This window comes from Lytechinus pictus, chromosome 1 (genome assembly GCF_037042905.1).
Source record: "Lytechinus pictus isolate F3 Inbred chromosome 1, Lp3.0, whole genome shotgun sequence".
NCBI lineage: Eukaryota > Metazoa > Echinodermata > Echinoidea > Temnopleuroida > Toxopneustidae > Lytechinus > Lytechinus pictus.
The window spans coordinates 35,412,424-35,433,948 of record NC_087245.1 but is presented as its reverse complement, the minus strand read 5'-3'; the positions used below and the strand labels follow the sequence as shown (position 1 = coordinate 35,433,948).

General features: G+C 36.8%; 2 protein-coding genes across 2 annotated transcripts in view; one reads left to right on the top strand and one right to left on the bottom strand.

Annotated features, from left to right (window-relative positions):
• Positions 1-6,788, top strand: part of LOC129261752 (coiled-coil domain-containing protein 127-like) — a 14,160-nt gene extending 7,372 nt beyond the window's left edge. The window contains exon 3 of the mRNA XM_054899797.2: positions 885-6,788. Within this exon, the coding sequence (XP_054755772.2) occupies positions 885-1,375 (491 nt within the window). The 3' untranslated portion in view covers positions 1,376-6,788. The remainder of the gene's footprint in view (positions 1-884) is intronic.
• LOC129261742 (NADH dehydrogenase [ubiquinone] flavoprotein 1, mitochondrial-like) lies at positions 6,429-21,525 on the bottom strand. The gene is made up of 13 exons (XM_064101407.1): positions 21,254-21,525; positions 17,066-17,133; positions 16,235-16,318; positions 15,088-15,236; positions 14,379-14,512; positions 13,351-13,415; positions 11,909-12,013; positions 11,326-11,451; positions 10,498-10,730; positions 10,050-10,203; positions 9,115-9,169; positions 8,152-8,261; positions 6,429-7,588 (listed from the first exon to the last, which is right to left on the bottom strand). The coding sequence occupies exons 1-13, from the start codon at positions 21,297-21,299 to the stop codon at positions 7,502-7,504; spliced, it is 1,416 nt and encodes a 471-aa protein (XP_063957477.1). The 5' UTR covers positions 21,300-21,525; the 3' UTR covers positions 6,429-7,501.

Sequence of the window (21,525 nt, the reverse complement as noted above, 5' to 3'; positions counted from 1 at the left end):
TGCGCTTATCTGTGTCGGGGAAGTTCAGTCTGAACATTTTTCAGCGTAGATTTCAAGATTTCACAAAGTTCAGTTTATGTAACTGTACCAGAACTAGATCCTCGATGATATACTGACAATTAAGCCTGGTTTTACAGACTTTCTCATGAAATCAGTGTTTACTGCAACTACTGGAATTTCTCTTTAACCTAGGCTCATATAATTTGGTGTGTATGATACTAGCATGAATCCAAGAAAGCCTACTGATTTTTAGGTCAAAGGTGAAGTCGCCACCTTCCACTTTTCTTGCTTGACCAATAACTCAATTTTTCGCGTTACAGGCGGGTGTATTATGTGCTCGCCTTAGCAACACTCTTGTTATCTTTTTATTCAAATCAACTTTTCATTGGGGTATACTTGACCTTTAAGCAAAATACCCTTCTGGGAAATGGTGACAATGTATATATTGCTGTGTTTTGCAGTTTGTAAGTTTTCAATTGATGAATGATTTGTCAATCTCTTTTGGGTCGGGTTGGGGTCTTTAAAATTTCTGCAATTTTATTTCAAAGCAATGTCAATCATGCTAGGATTCAGTGGGGGGGGGGTGATATGTAGATCATGTCATCATGAAATTATTCAGGTGCATTTTTAATAAATATGCAGTCTTGATTACAAAATTTGAATATTATCATAACAGTGTCAGTGCCCCAAATCAAAGAAATAGAAGCAATGTTGTAAATGCAAAATGTAAAGTTATGTGAATATTTTACAAAGTGTTTCTTTCTGATTTATTTCTGACTTGTACAAAAGGTGTTCTGATGTTATCTATTACATAGAGATTTTAAATGACTTTGCCCTCACAATTACTTACATAGGTTTATTTTATATTTGTATTTTCCATCCAGGCTGGAAAGTTTCGAGAGGTCTTCATGTTGATCCAAACGACAAGATTTCATCATTGCAAGCTGAAATCAGGAGGTTAAAATTTGAAATTGAAAACTTCCATGGCCATATCACCGACACACAGCAAAAAGAATACCAAAAGCACATTCAGATGAATCGGGACCTGGATGCGATATCCAACATGCTCGAAGAACGCCAGGATATCTACTGCAGTCCCTTCAAGCATAAAGAAACAAGACTAAAACTGGAGAAGAAACTCCGAGAGTATGTAGTCGAGCGCCCCTATGAAAGAGAGTTGAAACTTTTCAGTGGCATAGAAGAGATACTGGAGAAAGATTGCCATTGTGGCACAGACAGAAGTGAAAATGGCTGCCTCATGTGGGTGTATATGGAATTGTGGAGGACAAGAGCACGGCTCAATATGCAAGAAAATGTCATCCTCAAAATGAGAGCATATGATCTAAAAGGAAAAAAAAGTAAACTGATGGAATAAAGACAAATCATTTTTCTACTCATTGTCATTGCCGTAGTCCTATGAATGTTACTTGCACCTACAGCAAAAATTGCTTGGCTTGGTTTGGTGGAAAAGTAGGGGAGTTTGAATCTCTTCCTATTATCTGATATATATTGGATATATTTTTTTACATGACATTAGGGCCGTCTGCACCATCCCGAGTTTTCAAATTAGCGCGCTATTTCTGATCCGGCAAATTATCCCGATCTGAAAAATCTCGAGATAGTTGGCGGTGGAGACGCAATTATCGCGCTAGTTCGTAGGATTAATCTCGAGATTGCAATCCCAAGTCAACTCGGGTTTATTTGCAAAATAGCGCGCTATTTTACGAATTATCCCGCTAATTCGTCGGTGCAGATGCACTCGAGATTGGACTCGGGGTAATTTATTCATGACGTCAGTCCATAATGCAATTCGCGTTCCACTTCCGCCTTGGTCAAAACATAAACACGTGCGAAAGTCAACTTTATACATGCGAATAGCGTTCATCAATTGCCTAATAAGCAACGATGGTGTCCCACCAGTGAATGGATTTTGGGAGAGACCAGACCGAAGGGGGAGGCGCTCATCGACGATGGTCATATTCAATAACAACACTGACAGCAGTGTTGTCTTATTCCTTCACAAAATGTGAGCAAATAGCATTTCTTTCCTCCTTCTCTCCCTCTCTCTCTCTCTCTGTCGTTGCCTCCTACTCCGCCATCATATTTAACGAAGAATACATCACTTCTTCACTCGCTGAGCTGAGAGGATTGTTGCATAACACCGGTCGAATTCGGCGAAAGTGCTAGTGAAAGGAGTACATTGCTTGCATATCGCGGGAAGTTATTCAAAAGCGCGGGCCGTTGAAACTCCAAGATCCGAAAGTGCGCATGCTCGTAACATCGGGCTTGTTGCCTCGCTCGAGCAGGAATCGCTCTTCTTGCGATGGTGGAGACGGGGTTTCTTGAATCTCGAGATTAATCGCGAAGTGGGCCGATCGGGCTAAAATCTCGAGATTGAGCAAACTCGGGATGGTGCAGCACCACCTATTTTGTTGGAATGTGGTACTTGCATTCACTCATATTAAAGCAACCTTCCATCGATAAATCATGGGGAAATCAAGGGTAATCTCAGAACAGAGAAGGAATTCACTCAAATTATTTTCTGATGGGGGTGTGCCTCACAAAAACACTGAAATTGGGGTCTAAGGAACTGACAAGGGTAAAATATGGGGTCTTGGGAACTAAATATATACCGGGCGGTGTGAAATTCAGGGTCTACGGAATGGGATCACGGTACAGTAAGTACGGTGCATGCTAGCGCTGTGCATGTCTTTTGACAAAAGACATTCTGTGCATGTCTTTTGGGGCGCTAGCGGTGCATGGAGCTGCTAGCAGAGGGAGTTGTGTGTGCAGCTATTTTGGCAGGGCAAGGGAACTAAGATGTTTTGTAACGGGGGTCTTGCGAGCGGGGCGGGCGGCTTTTGAATGGAACATTCGGAGTATCTAGGTCTGAAAAAGGGGGTCATCAAAGCAGCATGTCCCCATACCACCAATATATGTGAGCCCCCCCCCCCCCCTCCCCGGGACATTACCATACTATGATTGTCACAAATTGGTATTCTGAACATTGTCTTTTCTCTGTCATAATCTCTGAAAGTTCCTGCCCATCATCTCGAAATCACTGTTAGTTCTGAGCCCTTCTAACCAGTAGGAAGATTGAGGAAACGTGGGGGCATATCCTCAATACAGTAGCTGACACTACGACTGCACATGTTTTAATGTGCTTAATTTAATATACAGAGAGACAGAAAGTTGAGAAGGATTTTTAGAAGAGAGAGAAAAACGGAGGAAAAACCCCCAGGAATTAGTATGTATGCAGAGCCTAAAGACTTGAAGCATGAAAAAAATATTTAGTAGTCATGGATAATGAGTGAAACTAAAACAACAATATCAGCATGGTATTTTGATATTGCAATATTATATGAACTGCTAGACCCAGTCATTAATTTTTTGCTTGTAATAGGATTATGCGTGTTTATGAATTGGCATATTTTTGGGGTTGTGCCTTTGAGGAGAGACAAAGTTTACAACAGTTGTGATGACAAATGATATGACATCTACCAGAATACTGATTCTCATATATCTCTGAAAAAAGACAATGATAAAAATAATGCCCTAACTGTTTAGTTTTTCCGTGAAATGTCAGGATCTTATGGTAGGTTTAATATGTACATATGTCAATTATATTTTACATAGATCTATTTGTATCATACATGAATTCAATTTTGCTGTAATGAAAAATAAATATCCTGCCAAGAATAAAGCAAACAGCAAAACAGTGATACTGTAGGTCACCGGCTTGCAAGTTCAGTCAATGTAGATTTTCTTTGTGTGTGTGTACGTGTGTGAAGTTTACTTGAATAGTTGAATTATTGAATGCATGTACAATGAAGTCAATGACCATCTTTTGAATATTGGCATAATTATGAAATACAATTTTTAAAAAATCGTAGCACATGATTTAATGACTAATCAAACTGCCTCACATGAAATATTCAGTACTGAAAAGGTTGATCTGATTGATGTCTAGACATTAGAAATATTTTGTTTATTTCAAAATCACAAAACCTATCATAACCTTTTTTTTTTTGGGGGGGGTAAAGCTTTTGCTTGCTAGGCTGCAAGCTTCGTCAGACCTTCATCGTAGCTGGCGCTGTTTTAAGATGATATAATGAGCAAATGTAATTTATTGCAGTGGACTTTGTTGTTCTTTACGTTCACATCTTGATATGCATTTGGGTCGAAACCTTGCGGTCAGCGTAAAGAGATTTATGTTGAAAAATTATTACTAAAGAAGCTAGTACTTTTCTTATTTCCTATTGTATTATTGGTTTTAATGAAATCCCTGTTATAACAAGGCGATTCTTATGGTCTCTCTTATACACAGACTTTGTTTGGCTTAGGCCATCACATCGGGTTATTGCGTTGGGTCCGGCAATCGCGTATACCCAACCTTTCGAGAAAAGGGCCCCCTAAATTCCTGAAACGTCTGGGGCAGTTTTCCGACCATCCAAGAATTTTGCTATTATTTTTGAAAGACAATGGGTAAACTGAACCCGACCTTTTCGGAATTAAGGGTGCCATTTTCTTGAATGGTTGTGTAAACTTAACCCTAATTCTCCGGGGGGGGGGGGGGCATAATGGCCCCCCCCCTCGACAATTTTCGCGATATATCTGCTGCGCAAATTTTTTTGACCTCGCCGCTCACTGATTTTTTACTTTCAAGTCTCGCGCAAATTTTGAGACCAAATTTGTGACGCCCGGTACGCGGTTACGACATTACGCAACATTATGTAAGTGCATGTCAGACCCCAAATTGCTCATAAACGTGATTTCATGTTTCAATTTTTTGACCTCGCCGCTCACTGACTTTTTTTTTCAAGTCTCGCGCAAATTTTGAGACCAAATTTGTGATGCCCGGGTACGCGGTTACGACATTACGTAACATTATGTAAGTGCATGTCGGACCCCAAATTGCTCATAAACGTGATTTCATGTACAAATCCAATGCAGATTGTGTATTAGCCAAAATTCATAAATGTATCATTATTTCTACTTTTATTGATTAAACTTAATTAATTTTGCCTTGTTTATGATCAGAATTAAGTCTGGAACGATTTCCATCGAAAAAACAATAAAAAAACAAAGAAATACATAAGAAATCGGTCATGGTAACATAATTTTTTTCATTCACAATTGTTAGGAATGCTATAAAGAATATTTTCAACAAAAAATAGCATTCTGGGAGCTTTCTTTAGTGAATCAGAGCAAAAAGTATGATTTCATGAATAAATTAGCATAATTAATTCATATAAAATAAAAATATATGAATTCAGTGAAATTTACCAATGCAACTGCATAGATTACGTCATTCTCTACCATTTTTTTTTCTTTACCAATTTTTGTTGTGATCGCGCAATCCGCGGCTGAGATCTTAAATAATGGCCCCCCCCCCCCCCCAGGAATGACAAGAATCAAAATACCCCGGGAGATTTAGGGTTAAGTAGAGCGTTGTTTGTGGCTCAGTGGATTAGTCTCCGGACTTTGAAACGGAGGGTGGTGGGTTCAAATCCCAGCCATGGCGTAGTTTCCTTCAGCAAGAAATTTATCCACATTGTGCTGCACTCAACCCAGGTGAGGTGAATGGGTACCTGGCAGGAATTCATTCCTTGAAATGCCGGGGTAATAATATCCAATCCTTTGGAAGCACATTAAGACATTTTTCATATCGTGATATGCGCTATACAAGAACTGTCTATTATTATTTATTATTAAACTTGACCCAACGTTTCAGGAATTTAGGGGGCCCTTTTCTCGAATGGCCAGGTATATGTGACAATCTGATGTGATGGTACAAGCCCTTTGTTTCCACTATGAAGCTTTACAATTATTTGGTACTCAATCATAATGGCAATCTAGTCTATATACCACTGTATGATTGCCTTTCATGTATCTTCTTCACAAAAAAATCTTTGATAGCCCAAATATACCAAACCACTGTTAGACTATATACTTGTTGGACAAAATGTGCTTAGATGTAATGGTTAAAGAGATGGTCCAGGCTGGAGATTTTTGATCAAAATCGGATAATAAATACCGTAATGAAGTTATTAAATTTTCAAGATTTGCATTATTCTGGTGAAACAGTTCTAGGCATGTCTTTATGAATATTCATTAGGTGGGCTGATGATGTCATATCCACTTTTTTATTATATGAAATTAGGTTTATTCAAAATTTTTCTACCAAGAACTAAAACACTTGGATTGCCAACTGATTAAATGCATTAGCTATTTATTGCTGCAACTTATTTCATCATAATGGAGACACACATTTACACATGTATGAAAAAATGAAATAATGATTTCATGTAATAACACGAAAAAGGAAAGTGGGGATATGACATCAACTTCCCACAATTCAATGTGAGCTGAGGAAAGGCTTATATTACAAAGTCATGATGATAATAAACCACACCATTCAAAATAACTTGTTTCGAACAATATTCACTTTATTACACCTGTCCAGTTCACAGGTCATTTCATTTCTTTACAATATAAGTAAATGTCTTCAAACCCGGTAAAAGACAGCAAACGTGCAATGACACTTATTTAAATATATACATGATATATATTGACTTTCGACTCAAATTCAAGACTTTCCGGCACCAATAGAACATTGTATTGTCTCCCATTGTCAAAAGTGCTGAAAGTATTCCAGTCTAATACAGTATTGCAGAAATGTATTAGATATTATGCCAAAGACTGAGCTAGTTTGGTCATCTTGTGATGAATACAGTAGTTAGGATTATCAGCTTCAATAATGCCTTTTCTGAAATTACTAGATCTTTTATATAAAATAACAGGAAATTACAGTATAGATCACTATGTTGATGAAGACATAATATATAATACAATAAGAATATATCATCCACAGTTACATTTGTGTCTTTTTACAATGTATTTAACAGGTTTGTACTAGGTAAACCAGAAGAAATAGTTAAACCAAATTGATAATTCTGTAAACGAATATATTCCCTTCCCCTTTTTCTCCCCCTCTTATCCACTGTGACACATGGATATTGATGAATTATAAATAAATCTCGGTATCATTCAACAGTTTGAAAGTAAAGATGTTTCACAAAGATCTATGAATCACACTTTTTGCAGTTACATATGGTATATCACACACCACTGCATTGGTCTAAGCCCATGGGAGGTGGAATTGAGTGTGACCAGGGGACCGTTTCATGAAAGTTGTCAGCTTTGACAAGTTGTCTTTCTCTGACAGTTACCATAGTAACAGTCAGAGGCCAGTGCCTTTCAGCCAATCAAAACCAAGGATTTCACTGAAATTGTTAGCACTGACAATTTAGTCAGTGCTGGCAACTTTTATGAAACGCCCACCTGTAGTCAGCCTTGGATCTTCTATTCTTCGTGAAACATACCCTGATAATTTAAGGCATTGCTATACAAAGACTTGACCTATTTTAATTCCATAGATTCAATATCATATCTGATTTTAATAGATAGGTTGATACCACTTTGTGTACATTGGTAGGCTTTATGCAGTGGCCGACGCTTTCTGCTTGGCCTCGTGGAACCGTTTCATCCTAGCTTCTAGCTCTGGGCGGAAGTGACGAATAAGACCCTGTGTAAAAAAAAAAGATAAATGGTGGATAAATGGATGTTAAAATAAGTACAGGACCTTCATACCTTGATTATTAAAGATTTCAATGCTGATACCCAGAACATGGTCAAATTTCATTGAACCTAAATGACCTTTAACATTGGTCATGTGACCTGAAACTCTTGCAAGATGATCAGTGATATTGGATTACTCTTATATCTGGGTTTCAGAAACTAGGTCCATATACTTCCAAAGTTATGATGAAAATTCAAAAATTGAACCTTGGTTAAGATTTCATTGACGAAGCCGCCGCTGTTGGAAAAGCGGCGCCTATAGTCTGCTATGCACGTGGGACCAAAAATGAAAATATATTTCATACCCCCAGCAATATATGATAAATGACTGTGTGTGATACCAGAATGTGCATACTAACTGTAATGTGATTGTGAATGTAACTACTTAGTGAAATTCCTTTTTACATCCAAATTTAATAAACTTCCAGTGGCATCCTTGCTTGATTTTTCTATACCAGTATTCATTAAACTTGCTGGGGTGAACTTGATCTTAAAAATGATATTTTTTACCTGTACAGGCCATGCTGCACCATCCCCGAGTGCACAGATAGTATGACCTTCAATCTGCTTACTCAGCTCATACAACATATCAATCTCATCTGGCTTGGCATTGCCTTCCACTGGAAAAGTACACAAGAGACAAAAATCATTATGGGTGGGTCCACAATAACAACATTTTCATCTGCATAAATCTACATTCAATGAGTTGAATAATCACTTCTCAATCACCTCACTGAAGCAAAATTTTATGACCAATTTTGCAGTGTTATTCACTTTATTATTGAATTGCACCTTAGTTTGAACAGATTTGCATAACCCCAATGAATCTGTTTGTTTGTGGGGGTGGGATATTTTCAAATGTTGGTTACCAAATAAGCCATGATAATTTTTCAGTATCATTATCTTCAACCTCATCATCACCAGAATCATCATCAACATCACAATTTTTCGCAATTATGATCACAAACAAAAGTGGCATCAACATCACCACCAATACTGTAACCACACCTCCACAATAAGCAATGTTGTACATCATAACCATCATCATATCATCCAACTTCACCATCATCATCACTACAATTATTCATCATCACCACCACCATCAGCATCATATCAACTTCACCATCATCGTCACCATCACCACCACCACCATCATATCAACTTCACCATCATCATCATCATATCAAATTCACTATCATAACCATCATCATATCATCCAACTTCACCATCATCATCACTACAACATTCATCATCACCACCACCATCATCATGATAACAATCCCCATGACAATTTCATGTTGACCATGTGGTATTTCTTTCTTCTGAAATCATAGTGATAAAAAGAAAATACAGCATTAACGAGTCGTACCAGATAAGCCTGTCAATCATGAAAAAATTGTCAATTTTGATGCCCCCCTCCCGAACATGTCCACTGACCATATGATCACAGTGAAAATTTTAAATAAAACTTACCAAATCTGTTAGTAATCTTGGTCATCCAGCCAGTTCCTTCTCTGCATGGTGTGCACTGTGAAGTAAGATCAAAATTGAACATCCAGCCTATGAATGTAATTGACTAAAGTAAATATCTATTTATGTATTTCTGATTAACTAAGGTCTTGTAAATACCCGCATTATTTCAACATTGATTAAAAAAAAAAAAAAAAAATCTTGTCATAAGTTTTGTCTCTTGTCTATAGCACGCACCAAAAATATGCGACTTTAAATGCACTTAATCATTTAATACAAGTAAAAGATATGACATAATTTATGACGGGGATAGCAGTCATAAATTTTGTCATGTCTTTTAGTACCAAATATCTCGATACCCTGCCGACAAAATATCAAGCATATAATTATATTTAGATTAGATTGCGGTATTAGTTTAACTCATCATCCATGACAATTTTCAAAAATATTTCTTCATGCTATAATTAATTAGGCCCTACATATTAATTCCTCCTTTTTCCTCTGTTTTCCTTATTTTTCTACTTCTCTTTTAAATTCCTTCACAGCTCCCTGTCTCTCTTTGTAATTAGGCGCATCAATATACACACAGTTGCGTGATGCCAGCAACTGTATTGGGGATACGCCCTACTTGCCACGGGGACTTCCTATTGGCTAGAAGTGCTCCCACTGGGAAACAACGATGATTTTGATTGGTTTGCTTCAGAAAAGATGGGTGGGAACTTAGAGAGATATGACAGGGAAAAGACAATTTTCAGAATACCAATTTATGACAATCATAGCGGTGTCACATCTCGGAGAGAAATTTCAAAAGTTATGACAGTGTTCCAGAATACCACCCCTGATTATCAATAGCAATTGAAAGTTTTTCCAAATAAACGTAACAACTCGAGCCAAGTCTGAAATGAACGATCAAACCACATTGTGGTCATGATCCTTACCTGTCCACAGCTCTCATGCTGGTAAAACTCCATGAGCCTTGCAATAGATCGGACAACATCGGCCTGTTTGTTCATCACAATGACGGCAGCAGTACCAAGACCAGTCTGAGCGGCAACCAGGGCATCAAAATCCATCAACACATCTTCACACACACTGAAAAGAATAATTATTTTTAATCACTTTATTGAACGATAAAGAAACTTAGACATATCAGTGGCTCAAGCATGGAAAATGTACATGATATAACAATAACATGAAGAACCAAACAAAGATGAGATTTACTACAGAAAAAGAAAAGTAGAATTTTCAAGTTACGGGGTATATGAGTAGAATATCAATGATGGATATTGACATTGGATCTAAACAATTTGAGATTATTTTGAATCGCTTTTATGACAATTACCCTGCATCATCTACCACTTCTCGTCTTAAGATTTCAATGCTTACTCTTTAGGGATTAGAGGGGTAGATGAGCCACCGGGTATGACAGCCAACAGGTTATCCCATCCACCTTCTACACCACCAGCATGCTTCTCGATCAAGACCTTCAGAGGAATAGACATGGATTCCTCCACTGTACAGGGAGTGTTCACATTGCCTGAGATGTTGAAGAGTTTGGTGCCCTGGTTGCGTTCACGTCCAAAGCCGGCGAACCACGGAGCTCCCCTCCTACAGATGATCTGAAAGTTGTAACATAAAGCAATACAAGCCTCATACATGGATTGGCATAAACTTATTCAAAATCACTACAAATAACTTCTTTAAAATGTATGCATAATTTAAAAATAGGTAAGCATACCAGCCTATAGCGTAATTTTGTTGAAATTATTTTGAATTTTTTAATAGACAAAATCACTATAAACAACTTGTGTACATAGTATGCATAATCTTAAGATAGGTAAGCATACCAGCCTATCATAATTTTGTTGAAAGTATTTTGAATATAAAAAAAAGACAAAATCACGACAAACAACTTGTGTAAAAAGTATGCATAATCTTATTTTTTACAAAACCACCTCTTACAATAAAAGCCATCACATTCAAAGTGAAATAAAATGTCATCAACAATACAAAATGATAACAACATAATGATAAGATGAATTTGTATAGCGCAGCCACTTTATAAATACTGCTTCTTTTTCAATGTTAAAGTCCATTGAGATTTGAGGAAGCATGCATGATACAGTAGCCATCTCTCTCCACCTCTCTTTCTCTGCACTCTCTTCACTAATTTCCATACAAATGTGTATCTATCTCCATGCAGTTTAAACTTACTGGTGCAACAGCGACTGTCTCTACATTAGCCACAGTGGTAGGGCAACCAAAGACACCAACGTCGGCAGGAAAAGGAGGCTTAAGACGGGGCTTGCCTTGTTTGCCTTCTAGACTTTCAATCAGGGCCTGTAGATTAACAGAGCAATCATACAAATCAAACATTTCCCTGCATTCAACGGTCAGTGTCAACAGGGGAGTGTTTCGACAGTCAGTGCCTTCAATGACTAATTTGTTCTTAGCCAATCAGATGCAAGGATTTCAGTAGCTTATAAAAATTGTCAGTGAAAGTCACAATTTGTTTCATGAACTTGCCCTCGTCTTCTGACTTAAATGAACAATCCATTCAAACATTTTCTCTTCATTCATAAATTTAGTATAGAATAAGGTTTATCCCTAATCAGAACCACAATGCATCATGGGATCGAAAAGGGGGCCGTTAGCTAGCTCTGCGCACTGCGGACTGTTCGTAGTGCGCATGCGCGGAGCTAGCTTGATTGCCCCCCTTTTCGATCCCATACCGCATTGCGGTTCTGATTGGCATTAAACCCAAGTACCATGAATTGACGATGTTAACACTACTTACGGTTTCTTCTCCACAGATATAAGCTCCAGCTCCCCTATGCATGTAGACATCAAAGTCATACCCAGATCCACATGCATTCTTTCCAAGAAAACCTGCTTCATAAGCCTGAAAACAGAACAAAAAAACACCAAAAATAGCATTATTTTAGTGACATGTCAGGTGCTTAATACAGGTATTTCTACTAGAAGGCTGTTTTCTATGCATAAATTTAATAACACCTGTTTCCCAAATAAAGAGACCTACCAATACAACAATGCCTTAACTTATCCCAGTAATTATTCAAACCATCTTATAAAACAATTAACATTGAGGATCATAGCTGGTGTGCTTATCTCCATATGAGTGTGAAAGACAGAGTGGAGGAATTATCAGGCATTGTCATATCTCCTGGTTATTCAAATTACAAGTTATAAACTATTGGGTTACATCATTTTTTGTATAAATTTTGTAAAATATGATATACCTGTACATATATAAAAAATCCATATAAAGTCTACTTTAATTGAAGCCATGCCATGCTAAGGTAAGCATAGATGGACCAATTTTATTATATTTGACTTTCTATATTTACATTACAAGCAATATTTTGAGATTTTGAAAAAAATAATGAATATTCGATAATGGTTTTATGATCATGTTGACATACCCGTTAACAGGATATGACCAAAATATTGTCGATGAAGAAAAATCAATCACTATTTATTGACCAAAATGCTGTTCTGTATTACTTTTAAACCAACCCATTATTTCATAGGTTGGTACCCAAATGACCTCTTTACATAGACATGCACCAATGAAAGCCGTAAGTTTATTTATCCCTTCCCTCGTCTCACAGAATTACAGCTAACAATGAATATGCAATTTCAGACTCTGCAATATACATGTATTGTTATCTGCGACATTTTGTTGACAATAATCAACTAACAGTGAAATAAAATATTGAACAGCAGTAATTTTTTATGGCAAATATATCAAATGTACAATAATTTATAATACACACAAAATTTTTAAAGCACTTTATACATATGTTTCAAAGAGCTAAGAAAATAAAAGGATGGAAGTATGAATAGTGCAAGATATTTAGAATAAAAACAAATAATATGAAGAACAAAACATCATTACTATACTTAATTAGAAATAAAATGTAGTATAGAAATATTTAGAATAATATATACAGCTCAAATACAAAGATCAATGTGCTTAATTCAATCAATACTGATAACTAAGAACATAAACTACTAAAGTACTAAATACAACTTAAAATAGAAATTAACTGATGGAAATAATCTATTGAATCTTTCTTAGGGTAACTTATGGGGAGGAAGAGATAAAAAACAGAGATATATCAAGAAGGATAGAAAATGTATTAGTTTTCAACTTAGATTAAGAGATAGTGAAATAGAGAAAGGAATCAAAGACTTGTTTAGGAAGACAAGTAGTACCTCTTTAATAGCAAGCTGCATGTTAGAGGCCTCATTGTAGAACTCTCCACGGATGTAGATGTAAGCTACAATAGAAAATAAAAATCAAGAAATCCTTTGAACAAAATTACAAAATGCAATGATCCATAAAATTAAAGTCTACTTGATACTTACCCGCTACACAAAGGTATGAGAATCAAAAGTCTCAAATCCTTATCATTAGCCATGTCAGGGATGTTTGATAATATTTCATGTTTCTTATTTAAAACGAAATTTCCAGGGACGATATTCAAGATAGCTCAGTATCTTCTGACTACTTGGAGAATACTAAATTAAAACTGGTCTCACTGTTTTGTCAGGATATTATACATCATTTTCTTCAAAAGAGCTTAAGTCAATTCATCCATCGCCAATTTTCGAAGGCTTTTTGCACAATAAAAAAAGTGCAAATGCCCCTTGTCCATTTGATTATTTCCCTATCCCATTTCCCAATTCCAACTTCCAGTTAGCTCCCCTCTCCCTCAATGGTTGCTTTCATACCAACCCAATAACATAATATACCAGGTATTTCCTCATCTGTAATTCTACACAATCAGAGAATTCCAAGTACTTAGCCAGTGCACATGACTGCAAATTACTTGCACTATCCCAAAGAAAATAACCACAGGTTACATGTAGGTACTGTTCAATAGTAGAACTTTCACACAGGAATTATCTTAGAGTGTGGGGATTTTACTGAGATGATAACAAATTACAAGAGCTCTGGATATAGGGAACTGAACTCCCCTAAATCAGTTATATCGGGAGGAGAGACCTGCGGGTCATAGAGATTCAGTTCGCTTTTCGCCTCCCAGGCACAGGTGACGCCAAACAAATAATAATATTAATAATAACAATGATGATGATAATAATAATAATAATAATGATGATGATGATAATAACAACAACAACAATAATAATAATAATAATAATAATTCTTACCTGCTCTAGCTCCCATGGCTCTACCAACAACAATAATAATAATAATAATAATAATTCTTAATTCTTACCTGCTCTAGCTCCCATGGCTCTGCCAGCAACCAGACAGCCTTCTACTAGCTTGTGGGGGTCATGCCTCATTATCTCTCTGTCTTTACATGTACCTGGTTCTCCTTCATCAGCATTCACTACCAGATATTTTGGTCTGTACCCAAAAAAAAAAAAAATTTGTTAGAGGGAACTGCGTCATACTCTGCATTATGCACTATGCAAAAAAAAAAACCAAAACAAGGGTCTGTATCTACAGACTAAGAAACCCCTGATATATACCCATCTACATTTCAGATAGTCTTGTTGTACCTGACATTAACCATAGTAAATGTCAGATCTTACTAATTGTCAAACAATACAGGTTGATGAAATGCTCCCCATCTCTTCTTTTTACATTAATTCAATATACCATACAAAATAACACAGAAGATCTTGGGGCAGCAGCATACAACTTAATAATTGATTGTACAGCTGACATGTACAATTGATTTACATAATGATCAATATAATCTATCATCAAAATCAGTCATTACAATCAAGAACTAAGCTTTACCTTATGTGGCCTAGTACAGGTATTAAGCTTGCCTAAAGTCAAACTTCCGTAAGTCAATATTCGCCCAAGTAAGAGCAGACATTTCAGGCAAGATTATGTGTTTTATTACTCTTCTGTCCCAAAAGATTGAACACAAGCAAATTACCCACTTATTTGATTGTCAATGTTATAATTACCTTCCATCCGATGGCTTGTTCATGAAACCCCACTTCATACCGGTTGGGAAGCCTGCACCACCTCTTCCTCTTAGACCAGAGTCTCTTATCTCTTTTAATATCCATTCATGTCCTTTCAGCAGAATCTCCTTTGTCTTGTACCAGTCTCCCTGTATAGCGAGCGGAATAAATTCATATAATTCACTTCTAAGGCAACCTTATTCCAAATACTCATGATCCCATTTTCTTTCTCATTTCACCTCTTTGTAACCAGTGAATAGTGGAATTTTCTCATTTTCAATGTGAACAACTTTATATTTCTCTTTCCTTTTCTTTTAAAGTTCCATTTCGTTATTGATAGACGTTTGGCCCCATTTGTCTCTGTATTTTCAAACAACAGAAGCAACTTTTATCCCAGGCTTTCAGTCCCTCCTATAATTACACATTCCTTGTAAGATGTTTTTGGACACCATTCAGGATAATTTTCTCACTCCCTTTGCTCTCTCGCAAATTGATATTAAACGTAAACATCACAACAAAACCATAACAATAGTCATCTAAAGTCTTTTAACCAATAAATGTCATCACCTAATGTGATAGATGGTATGATTCATGTACCCCAATATATAGCCCTTGATGTGGGAGTGCCCCAAAATAGTTTTAATTTAAGGTCAATATATTGCTATCATCCTATTCCCCCCCCCCCCCCACTCCTCGGAATGGAATTTTGTCACCGCATGTGACTAATGTTGATATACATGTAATTTGAAAGGTTTCATTTTGAAGCATAATATATCAATGAAGGCCTAAAATCTAAAAGACATTTCTTCTTCAAAATGCCACAAATAATTGTTTTTATTTTGAAAGACGACTATAATAAGACTGATAATCTAACCAAATAACACGATTCAGTTTCCTTTGAATGCTTGCCAGAAGTGTTGTGAATTAGTGGGGGTTAATTATCATGGTTATACTTTCACATTATTTTAAGAATTGAAAGCGTTTTAAAATGCATCAAACAGATTTCAAAATTTCAGATGTCTCCAAAGACCTCCTCCCAGACCCTCCCTCGCCATGTCGACCGCTTTTGCAGGCTTCCATGTTGGCAAGTAGCGTATGTCATAATTGTAAGGTGAAGAGAGGAGTAGACGAGCACACATTTACTCACCCTTGACATTGCTCCTTTCAGCTTCCAGTCATGTCTGCCATAGAGATTGGTAAATATCCTATCTTCATCCTTCAGAGGATCATTCTATCAATAACAAATAAACAGTCCATAATGTAATTCATATTTCATAATTCATAGTAACATTGCCGTACCGACCGAGGATGAATACTTCCACTATACTTTAAAAAGAAACGCCTGGTATATTTGTTTCATACCCCGTCCATATTAAGTTTTAACGAAATATATTTGTTATCTAGTCCCAATTAACCCCATCTCCATGATCTGGACAAAATCTAGATTGGCTTAGCTCTAATTCATGCAACTTCACACATCACTCGACTTGCCTAATGGAGGCAGCCCGACTGCATGGTTTTTCAGTCGGACGCAAAATAGAATAAATTCTATCCTACTCTAACATCACAAACTATATTGATCTCGATGAATTTAATTTATTCGTCATGTCAAGGGCTCTCCACCAATCAAACAGAAACAAATTTTCAGTAAGGGATATAAATAAAGACATGACTTGTTCTTACAAGAGAAAATTTTAGGTCAACCTTATTTCCTTCTTAGATACATGTATCACCATATGCTGTACATGTACTAAGAAGAGAATCCAAGCCGAATACTGGTAGGTATACTCATCAAGCTGATTGGGCCTAGCTCAGTTTCAATGACACTATGTGAAAGTGCACATTATTGTTCTCCCACATGACAAATGTCTTTGTGAACAAAACTACATGTCTAAAAAAATCATATTCTTGTGGTCATACACCTTTGAGGGCAAGAACAAAAGCAAGGTATATTTCCTTTGTATGATTATAAACTCACTTTATCCGCACTTGCATTGTGTCGAGATGATGTAGCTAAACTGCACGTTGCCTGAGTTTGAAGTCGTCCTACAGTTAAAGAAAATGAGATACATCAATTTACCTTCATTAACGTATCAGTTTCTTTTCAATTTAAACTATAGAAAATTAAGAATACTTTATTAAGGAGTTAAAATTTATAGTTAAAACCAACACAGCAATCAAGATATTAACATAGTTCTAAAAATATCATATTCACTGATCCTTACCAGCACAAATTCTGTCTGAATAGTAGAATTAGGCGAGTGCAACGGTGAAGACTTTGTATGGGGGGGAAGTGACTGTCACAGAGGAATTAGAATTGCATTTACTTGTGCGTATCTTAAGATGATACAGAATAAGAGAGAGGTGAGATAGAGAGCGAAAGAACGTGCTTCTTGAAGTTCTTGTGCCATTGGTGGTGAAATGTGGTGAATGATAGAGAAAGATGATTAAATGAGATTAGTGATGAAATTGAATTAATTTTCTAATGTGAAAGAGGTCCTAATATGCCAGAGGTCATTGAAATGTCCGTGAGTAGATTTGCTGAAAGAGGTTTGATTTCTTAGTGTGAAAGGGTCTAGTCTGTAGTCTTCAATGCAAGAGATAATTGAACTGCATGCCTTATTTTATTCAGCCCAGGATAGGCTTTTGTGTTTAAGAATTTTCAGGTGCCAATGTGCAAATTAACTTTGGACATGTTCCTTGTACTGAACATGTGGAAAGGTACATTTGGGGCAGACACACCCAGCCAGTTAGAGAAGGAGGACATGCCAAGCCTGGGCATGGATCCTCGGGAGATTTTGTTCATTTAATTTCTTCAATAATTTTTGGTTTAGTCTTCTAATTCTCCAAGTTTGAGAACAGGAGAAGAACCTGTTTTGACAGGGTATTTCATCGATTCTGTATACACTTGGTTCATTCAGCACCACCGGTGAGTTGACTTATGAGCTTTTGTATGTTTTAAAAGTAAAAGAAATAATGTATGTGAAAGAAACAATACTGACTTATGATAAAGGATACTTTATTATAGTAAATGGATGATTCTTTATGGCCTACTTATAAAGTATTTGAGTAAACCCTATAATAGAATTGTTTGATTTTTATCCTTTATTGTTGTTTGAACTTTTAGAAAACCCATTTATGTCAGCATTTCAAGACGGATTGTTTATTTATAGGGAGTCATTGGACTTTAAATGGAATATGGAAGGATATCATAGACTCTGAATTAGTTAGTAATTATTTAGTAAGATGCTCTAGTGCTTTAATTATGATTATAACTATTCATAGAATCTGAACCATATACATGTAGTAGAGAGTGTTTTCTGGCCGTTATTCAATTTTAGATGGCACGTAGTCTGGGGCAGGATGCACCCCCGTCCCATCCTTAACTCCAACGTATGCGACTTAAACACCGATGGAGTGCTGTTTAGCAAGATTTGCGACAGCGGGACTTTGTCGTTATAGCATTGATTCTTCGGAGTATGAACTATTCATCAAAGAATGAACAGAATGGTGATGTATGGAACTGAAACAAATGAGCGTGATGGGATTCTAAGAACAGTTGCATATACAGTATATGCGCTTATTTTCCAGTGATTATCGTAGAGAGTGCATTTAATTTAGCAAAGAAATGGTTCAGAATTAGAGAGTGGATAGTAGAGGGAATACCGATGTAAGAGGCTAATAGATATTAAGTAAATGTGTTGGTATAGGTTTAAGATTTGGAGAGGTTACGATCAGGTCAGTACAGGATCTGCTTTGTACATGTTAGCCCGAGAGGCAGGTACGGTTGTGAAACGTGGAAATATTGTTTGAGAAATATTGTTACTTGGAGAGAGATAGGAGGTATTATTCTTTAGAAATAAAGAATCTGAGTTAAAGGCATGGCTGATGTGAATATTGTTTTTATTTGGTTGTTCCCATGTGACAGTGACAATGAATCTCCCCTGTTCCACACATACAGGCAGGCAACTTCAGTTTGCATTTTCACAGAATGGGCTACCAAAGCAATGGCATAGTTAACAACAGACTCATGCATGGCCAATTGTCAACAGTGCAGAAATCTAAATGATGATCAAGTCTGTCAGCTACATGTAGGCTGCAAAACTTCTTTGTTAAATAATGAAAATTATGGAAATTTAGGTGTTACATTAAAGAAAATCAAATTTGGTATTCCTAGACCATTTCCTTGGAATAAGGTACCACATTAAAGAGCAGATATATTTACTATTTTATTAAACATATTATTTTTTTTTAATTCAGATATCATCTGCCAACCAATTTTTTATAAACTGTCTTAATATTATTTTACTCACTCACGTGAGAAATATGTATCATATAACTATTAATGCAAGATAGACGAGGAGACTCTAAGCTTTACATTAATTGAATGTCAAACATATTTAAGATGGACGTTACATGATAAAGCACCAATAAATCTCATTCTCAGTTTGAATAGGGTAGTCAATGTGATGCAAGGAGCAGTGGTGATGGTAAGATACAGTACCAGTCTCAATTTACCTTGTTTCAACCAGAGAACAATAGATTTGATCCACTGAATCTATTGTTCTCTGGTTGGAACAGGTAAACAGGTAGTCAAAGAATTGTGACTGGTACCGTAGACCAAAAGCTTCGGTCTCTGTTATGTTGGTCGTTTTGCTGAACTCTGTTGGCTCCACTCACTAAGTTAAGAGACCAAAGTTCTAACTCGAACTGTACAGGGACTCAATGGCCATATAAGTTCGGATAAACCAAGGAAGTGGGAGTTGCGCGACAGCTGAAGTCACTTTTTTCCCCTTTTTTTTTTTTCTTCCCCATTTTGGTGCATTTCAGGCCAAAACGGAATATCAATAATCTTTATTGGACAAATTCTTTTTACATATTTCTATGAAATAAAGACAAAAATCTATGAGCCCCGACAGGGGATTTTGCATTGTTAATCCCCTAATGGTGGCTGCACGATAGCGAGCCGTCTGTGTACGAGGAGAAAAAAAAATTATAATGTTAAACAACTCCTCGAAATAGACGGCTGCCAGCTGTCTACTCCAGACTAGAATTAGGACACACACACATACGTACACGCTTTATGGCAAGTTTCCCCAAGTCTGCGCAGTCCCCCTTGTCTGCGCACACGCGTATCTGCGCGATTCTAGTAAAAGAAGATACGCAACGAACACAAACTTTACACATGCACGCATGCACCACATAGACAGATATTCATTAAAAAATCTGACTCAAAATGATGGAAAAATAATGAATTTTGGGCATTTCATGTGACGGCCTCAAATGCAGCCTTTCTCATCAAAATACCCGAATCGTGTGCAAAGTGAATGGGTGCGCAGACATGGGGTACCATTTTTTTTCAATCTGAAAATGACTGCCCGACGTCTTTTCAAAGAAAATCCTATATTTCTTTCAAATTTTAATGAGATATTTGGTACACTTACTCATGATAATATAGGGAACATTATTAACAGAAAGATTTTGTGAAATAAAAGTTCATGTTAAATCTTTACTCAAATCGTTAGATGCAGACTTAGCTTGCATGGGCCCTTGGCCTGGGGACCACCATCATACTGCTCGTTGTGTCGGTGGGATTTTGCATTGTATGATTGTTAACCCCCTAATCAATGCCATGGCTAATCATGCTTGAGGAGAAAAACAATATTGAAAAATGTTTAAAAACTCCTCGAAACAGACGGCTGCCAGCTGTCTAACTCTAAGGCCTAACGTTAAAACTTGAATTTTGCTTTCAATTTAACAACATGAGTGATTAACATAACATTAACAACAATTTGAACATGAAACATGGCAACATGGCTTCAAGACAAAGTTAGACAAGTTCTGGTCTGCGTGGCATTAATTATGTTCACGCATGGGAATAGTCATGATAGTGCCTTTTTCATTTCAATACATTCACAGTCATTGGCACAGCACATTGCACAAAAAGCACAGACTCACTTTTCGAACTTATCCAAGCTAGGAAGACAACAAGATAGACCTGGAAACTTGACTGCAGGAACAACTGTTACATTTTTCCAGTAGATGCGGTATATAATTGCCGGTAAGGCGGTATAACAAACAACAATACTCAACTATAGTCAATAACATTGAACAAGCGTTCGTTTTCAATGGTTTTCAATGCTACTGCTAGATCTTGATTCCTTACCAACTCCTGCCCTCAAAAATGATATCCCTCTGCTTGAAAGTGCCATCTTATCTTGTTACGTCTTCTTGTGTTCCAGTCAATCTGATTTTCATACGTTTTGCATGAATTAATACACTTCTTTGCCAGTTATAAGATTGAGAACATCGCATCCGATCGACGCCTGTACTGTAGCTGTGTCTATGTTACAAAACACCGGCACCAGCTGCACCACTGCACATAAACCGTATTTACGCAGTGCAGTGCAGTGCAGCATACCGTAGCTGCGCCGGAGT

Coding starts and splice junctions, on each gene's coding strand:
- LOC129261742 (XM_064101407.1), bottom strand. CDS start 21,299: ATGGCACTTTCAAGCAGAGGGATATCATTTTTGAGGGCAGGAGTTG. Junction 17,134..21,253: donor ATTTTTGAGGGCAGGAGTTG/GTAAGGAATCAA, acceptor CTTTAACTGTAG/GACGACTTCAAACTCAGGCA. Junction 10,204..10,497: donor ACCCCTCTAATCCCTAAAGA/GTAAGCATTGAA, acceptor TATTCTTTTCAG/TGTGTGTGAAGATGTGTTGA.